A 7,237-nucleotide genomic window follows, 5' to 3' on the forward strand; every position below is an offset into this window, starting at 1 on the left:
ACACTAACAAAGAGGAAGAGTATAGTGACTCACAAACTCAGTAGAAAAAAATTTCAGATGGGTTGGTTTAAACGGGAAAATATATACTTGGAATTATATTTGAAGTGAACAAGAAGTATTATTTAAATTATTTTTTTGTGAGACTTTGAAGCATAGAAAATAGTGGATTTATTTAGAAAGAAAAAAAAGTTAAAAAAAGAAATATAATTGATTATTTAGTTGAGGAGGAAAAAGTCTAAAAATAATGAGAGGTAGAGCGAAGTAAGAGGCGTGAGGAATGGAGGAGGAGGGGAAGTTTGAAGGGTATAAAAGGGGAGGAGGAGGGGAGAAGAAGAACAGACTATCATCTTCTTTCTTCTGCTTCTTCCAATAAATAAAGAGAACGAAGAAGGTAGTAAAATATACAGGGAAAATAAAAGAATAAAAAAGAATGGGTGGGAGGGGAAAATTGTTGCTGTCGATGTTATGCCTGTTGGCGGCGGCAGTGCAAGGTGAAGACCCGTACCTGTACTATACATGGAACGTGACGTACGGGACGATTGCTCCACTGGGAGTGCCCCAGCAGGGTATTCTGATCAACGGCCAATTCCCTGGACCCGAAATTAACTCCACAAGCAACAACAACGTTGTGGTGAATATTTTTAACAACCTGGACGAGCCATTCCTAATGACCTGGCACGGTATTCAACATAGGAAGAATTCGTGGCAAGAAGGAACACCAGGAACCTTATGCCCCATCGCTCCTGGGACAAACTACACCTACCACTTCCAAGTGAAGGATCAAATTGGAAGTTTTTTCTACTATCCTTCAACAGGATTGCAGAGGGCAGCTGGTGGTTTCGGTGGCCTTCGAATCTTCAGTCGTCTGTTGATTCCCGTGCCATATGCTGACCCCGAGGATGAGTACTGGGTTATCATGGGTGACTGGTACACTAAGAGCCACACTAGCCTTCAGAAATTATTGGACAGCGGTCGCTCTATTGGTAGGCCCAATGGTGTGCTCATCAATGGAAAAACAGCCAAGGGTGATGGCAGTGATCAACCCCTTTACACCATGATTCCTGGTAAGACCTACAAGTATAGGCTATGCAACGTTGGTCTGAAGGACGCCCTTAACTTCAGGATCCAAGGCCATTCCCTGAAGCTTGTCGAGACCGAAGGCTCCCACGTTGTTCAAAACGTCTATGACTCTCTTGACGTTCATGTTGGCCAATGCTTTACTGTCCTTGTCACCGCCGACAAAGACCCAAAGGACTATTACATGGTCGCCTCTACTCGCTTCACCAAGTACGATCTCTCTGCCAAGGCCATCATCCACTACACTAACAGTGCAGCTCCTGCCTCACCTGAGCTCCCTCCATCCCCTGTTGGTTGGGCCTGGTCTCTTAACCAGTTCCGCTCCTTCCGTTGGAACCTCACCGCTAGTGCTGCAAGGCCCAATCCCCAGGGTTCTTACCATTATGGACAGATCAACATCACTCGCACCATCAAGTTTGCCAACTCCGTTAGCAGAGGTCAAGGTCTTCGTTATGCCATCAATGGCGTCTCACACGTAGATCCTGAAACTCCTCTCAAGCTCGCTGAGTACTACGGAGTTGCTGACAAGGTTTTCAAGTACAACACCATCTCCGATGAACCCCCCGTTGATCTAAGCTCAATAACCAAGGCACCTAATGTCATCAATGCCACATTCCGCGACTTCATCGAGATTATCTTTGAGAACGATGGTAAAACCGTCCAATCCTACAATTTGGATGGTTACTCATTCTTTGCAGTCGCCATGGAGCCAGGCAAATGGAGCCCGGTGAAAAGGAAGAACTATAACCTTCTTGACGCCGTGAGCAGACACACCGTTCAAGTCTTCCCCAAATCTTGGTCCGCCATCATGTTGACCTTCGACAACGCTGGAATGTGGAACCTGCGATCGGAGCACGCTGAGAATCGCTACTTGGGCCAACAACTCTACATTAGCGTTTTGTCCCCTCAACGTTCCCTCAGGGATGAGTACAACCTCCCAGATACCCAGCTTCTTTGCGGCATCGTCAAGGATTTGCCCAAGCCACCACCATACTCTTCTTAGACCTTTTCCTTGTCTGTGCCATTCGTATTTCATTGAAACACCATATCATATTCATTCCCATGTCATGCGGTGGCTCATACCATCAACCGACCCATTATTCAATTAATTAATTAATTTACCCTCTTACTACTCCTCTTTCTATTTTTTTTTTTATTTCCTTCATAAACGCACGTATAAAAAAATATGTCTCAAAATTAAAACAAAAATTATAGTGAAGACAATATATATTATAGACTTATTTAAAATTAGATATCATTAATTCAACTCTACAAACAATTATTGTAGAGTATTATTTTACATAGACCAAAATATCCATTTTAAATAAAATTTATACGTTACTTTTATATACTCAAATAATATTTGCATTTCTGTTAAATATTTCCACGTTCGTCATCAAGAAAAATCTACGAACTCTCTGTGCATCACCAATATATTTATATTTTCACTTGAATAACGAATTGCTTTTCTTTCTGAATTAGTGGTAGGAGCACACAATTTATTCAAACAATATGCCTAATCCTTTTATAACATAGATAGATGTCACCAAAAAACGTAATCACCATTTTATTCAAAAACACATAAAAATAATGGAAAGGAAAATGATATTTTCACCCTTCACCCTAAATATTAATATTTTAATTACTTTTAATTTTGAAAATTATTTATAAATATTTCGATCGCTAATTTGGTGCTTCAATTTTGGTGACTAAATTTTCTTCAACCGATTTAGTCACCGAAAATTCGGTTGTTAAATTGGTTCCTGAATTTTGGTGACTAAATTTTCTGTGACTGATTTAGCCACCGAAATTTCGGTTGCAAGTTTGTGACAACTTTATAATTCGGTCGCTAAGTGCTTTGCGATTAGGATTTTCGCTTCCATCTTTATTTGGTGACCATTTCGGTCGCAGATATGTTTAGCGATCGATTATAGTGTTTTTAGCGTCCGAATTTGGTGGTTGCTAAAAGTGATTTTTTTTTGTAGTGGTAATTGAACAGATTAATTTAGGACTTCTTGGTTCTCCTTAGGGGTGTACGGTGAAGACAAAAAGTTTTGGCTCTCTGAGTTCACTCTAATCAAAAAAATTTGTTTGCTGATTCAGACTGCTAATGGGCTCCCTAAACCTTCTTCGTCCATAATTTAACTTACATATATAATTTTTTTTTCCAATTTTTAGTTTTAACTTGCTTACAAATTAATTTTAGTTTATGAAAAAACTTATTTTTATTCATTTACATTAACAATCCAAAATTTTTTATGCAATCATATTATAATTCTCAATATTATTATTTTAATAATTTTTTCATATTATTTAATTCAAAATTTAATTTGTATTATATATATTTATCTCTAAACTTGTTATCAACCGTAAAGCATGCACAAGTAGGGTGTAATTGGTATTTTATTGGGGATTTTAATGCCTAACATCTCTAAATGAGAGAAAAGTTATTAATACTTATGGAAGGCAAAAAAGAGATAAATGATTTTAATGAATTCATATAACAAAATACACTCTTTGAGGTGCCCCTAGTAGGTACAAAGTTTACTTTGTTTGTCCTTGTACAAAATACACAACGTATTTTGTACAACGGTAAACTTTGTACCTACTAGGGGCACCTCAAAGAGTGTATTTTGTTATATGAATTCATTAAAATCATTTATCTCTTTTTTGCCTTCCATAAGTATTAATAACTTTTCTCTCATTTAGAGATGTTAGGCATTAAAATCCCCAATAAAATACCAATTACACCCTACTTGTGCATGCTTTACGGTTGATAACAAGTTTAGAGATAAATATATATAATACAAATTAAATTTTGAATTAAATAATATGAAAAAATTATTAAAATAATAATATTGAGAATTATAATATGATTGCATAAAAAATTTTGGATTGTTAATGTAAATGAATAAAAATAAGTTTTTTCATAAACTAAAATTAATTTGTAAGCAAGTTAAAACTAAAAATTGGAAAAAAAAATTATATATGTAAGTTAAATTATGGACGAAGAAGGTTTAGGGAGCCCATTAGCAGTCTGAATCAGCAAACAAATTTTTTTGATTAGAGTGAACTCAGAGAGCCAAAACTTTTTGTCTTCACCGTACACCCCTAAGGAGAACCAAGAAGTCCTAAATTAATCTGTTCAATTACCACTACAAAAAAAAATCACTTTTAGCAACCACCAAATTCGGACGCTAAAAACACTATAATCGATCGCTAAACATATCTGCGACCGAAATGGTCACCAAATAAAGATGGAAGCGAAAATCCTAATCGCAAAGCACTTAGCGACCGAATTATAAAGTTGTCACAAACTTGCAACCGAAATTTCGGTGGCTAAATCAGTCACAGAAAATTTAGTCACCAAAATTCAGGAACCAATTTAACAACCGAATTTTCGGTGACTAAATCGGTTGAAGAAAATTTAGTCACCAAAATTGAAGCACCAAATTAGCGATCGAAATATTTATAAATAATTTTCAAAATTAAAAGTAATTAAAATATTAATATTTAGGGTGAAGGGTGAAAATATCATTTTCCTTTCCATTATTTTTATGTGTTTTTGAATAAAATGGTGATTACGTTTTTTGGTGACATCTATCTATGTTATAAAAGGATTAGGCATATTGTTTGAATAAATTGTGTGCTCCTACCACTAATTCAGAAAGAAAAGCAATTCGTTATTCAAGTGAAAATATAAATATATTGGTGATGCACAGAGAGTTCGTAGATTTTTCTTGATGACGAACGTGGAAATATTTAACAGAAATGCAAATATTATTTGAGTATATAAAAGTAACGTATAAATTTTATTTAAAATGGATATTTTGGTCTATGTAAAATAATACTCTACAATAATTGTTTGTAGAGTTGAATTAATGATATCTAATTTTAAATAAGTCTATAATATATATTGTCTTCACTATAATTTTTGTTTTAATTTTGAGACATATTTTTTTATACGTGCGTTTATGAAGGAAATAAAAAAAAAAATAGAAAGAGGAGTAGTAAGAGGGTAAATTAATTAATTAATTGAATAATGGGTCGGTTGATGGTATGAGCCACCGCATGACATGGGAATGAATATGATATGGTGTTTCAATGAAATACGAATGGCACAGACAAGGAAAAGGTCTAAGAAGAGTATGGTGGTGGCTTGGGCAAATCCTTGACGATGCCGCAAAGAAGCTGGGTATCTGGGAGGTTGTACTCATCCCTGAGGGAACGTTGAGGGGACAAAACGCTAATGTAGAGTTGTTGGCCCAAGTAGCGATTCTCAGCGTGCTCCGATCGCAGGTTCCACATTCCAGCGTTGTCGAAGGTCAACATGATGGCGGACCAAGATTTGGGGAAGACTTGAACGGTGTGTCTGCTCACGGCGTCAAGAAGGTTATAGTTCTTCCTTTTCACCGGGCTCCATTTGCCTGGCTCCATGGCGACTGCAAAGAATGAGTAACCATCCAAATTGTAGGATTGGACGGTTTTACCATCGTTCTCAAAGATAATCTCGATGAAGTCGCGGAATGTGGCATTGATGACATTAGGTGCCTTGGTTATTGAGCTTAGATCAACGGGGGGTTCATCGGAGATGGTGTTGTACTTGAAAACCTTGTCAGCAACTCCGTAGTACTCAGCGAGCTTGAGAGGAGTTTCAGGATCTACGTGTGAGACGCCATTGATGGCATAACGAAGACCTTGACCTCTGCTAACGGAGTTGGCAAACTTGATGGTGCGAGTGATGTTGATCTGTCCATAATGGTAAGAACCCTGGGGATTGGGCCTTGCAGCACTAGCGGTGAGGTTCCAACGGAAGGAGCGGAACTGGTTAAGAGACCAGGCCCAACCAACAGGGGATGGAGGGAGCTCAGGTGAGGCAGGAGCTGCACTGTTAGTGTAGTGGATGATGGCCTTGGCAGAGAGATCGTACTTGGTGAAGCGAGTAGAGGCGACCATGTAATAGTCCTTTGGGTCTTTGTCGGCGGTGACAAGGACAGTAAAGCATTGGCCAACATGAACGTCAAGAGAGTCATAGACGTTTTGAACAACGTGGGAGCCTTCGGTCTCGACAAGCTTCAGGGAATGGCCTTGGATCCTGAAGTTAAGGGCGTCCTTCAGACCAACGTTGCATAGCCTATACTTGTAGGTCTTACCAGGAATCATGGTGTAAAGGGGTTGATCACTGCCATCACCCTTGGCTGTTTTTCCATTGATGAGCACACCATTGGGCCTACCAATAGAGCGACCGCTGTCCAATAATTTCTGAAGGCTAGTGTGGCTCTTAGTGTACCAGTCACCCATGATAACCCAGTACTCATCCTCGGGGTCAGCATATGGCACGGGAATCAACAGACGACTGAAGATTCGAAGGCCACCGAAACCACCAGCTGCCCTCTGCAATCCTGTTGAAGGATAGTAGAAAAAACTTCCAATTTGATCCTTCACTTGGAAGTGGTAGGTGTAGTTTGTCCCAGGAGCGATGGGGCATAAGGTTCCTGGTGTTCCTTCTTGCCACGAATTCTTCCTATGTTGAATACCGTGCCAGGTCATTAGGAATGGCTCGTCCAGGTTGTTAAAAATATTCACCACAACGTTGTTGTTGCTTGTGGAGTTAATTTCGGGTCCAGGGAATTGGCCGTTGATCAGAATACCCTGCTGGGGCACTCCCAGTGGAGCAATCGTCCCGTACGTCACGTTCCATGTATAGTACAGGTACGGGTCTTCACCTTGCACTGCCGCCGCCAACAGGCATAACATCGACAGCAACAATTTTCCCCTCCCACCCATTCTTTTTTATTCTTTTATTTTCCCTGTATATTTTACTACCTTCTTCGTTCTCTTTATTTATTGGAAGAAGCAGAAGAAAGAAGATGATAGTCTGTTCTTCTTCTCCCCTCCTCCTCCCCTTTTATACCCTTCAAACTTCCCCTCCTCCTCCATTCCTCACGCCTCTTACTTCGCTCTACCTCTCATTATTTTTAGACTTTTTCCTCCTCAACTAAATAATCAATTATATTTCTTTTTTTAACTTTTTTTTCTTTCTAAATAAATCCACTATTTTCTATGCTTCAAAGTCTCACAAAAAAATAATTTAAATAATACTTCTTGTTCACTTCAAATATAATTCCAAGTATATATTTTCCCGTTTAAACCAACCCAT

General features: G+C 38.5%; 2 protein-coding genes across 2 annotated transcripts; one reads left to right on the top strand and one right to left on the bottom strand.

Annotated features, from left to right (window-relative positions):
- The first annotated feature begins 339 nt into the window (after positions 1 to 339).
- Positions 340 to 2,209, top strand: LOC137815325 (L-ascorbate oxidase homolog). Its single transcript, XM_068618472.2, has one exon. The coding sequence runs from the start codon at positions 431 to 433 to the stop codon at positions 2,078 to 2,080; it is 1,650 nt and encodes a 549-aa protein (XP_068474573.1). The 5' UTR covers positions 340 to 430; the 3' UTR covers positions 2,081 to 2,209.
- A 2,876-nt stretch (positions 2,210 to 5,085) lies between these two features.
- LOC137815323 (L-ascorbate oxidase homolog) lies at positions 5,086 to 6,955 on the bottom strand. The gene has a single exon (XM_068618471.2). The coding sequence runs from the start codon at positions 6,862 to 6,864 to the stop codon at positions 5,215 to 5,217; it is 1,650 nt and encodes a 549-aa protein (XP_068474572.1). The 5' UTR covers positions 6,865 to 6,955; the 3' UTR covers positions 5,086 to 5,214.
- Between the last annotated feature and the right edge of the window lie 282 nt (positions 6,956 to 7,237).

This window comes from Phaseolus vulgaris, chromosome 1, assembly GCF_051622355.1.
Source record: "Phaseolus vulgaris cultivar YP4 chromosome 1, ASM5162235v1, whole genome shotgun sequence".
Lineage (NCBI taxonomy): Eukaryota > Viridiplantae > Streptophyta > Magnoliopsida > Fabales > Fabaceae > Phaseolus > Phaseolus vulgaris.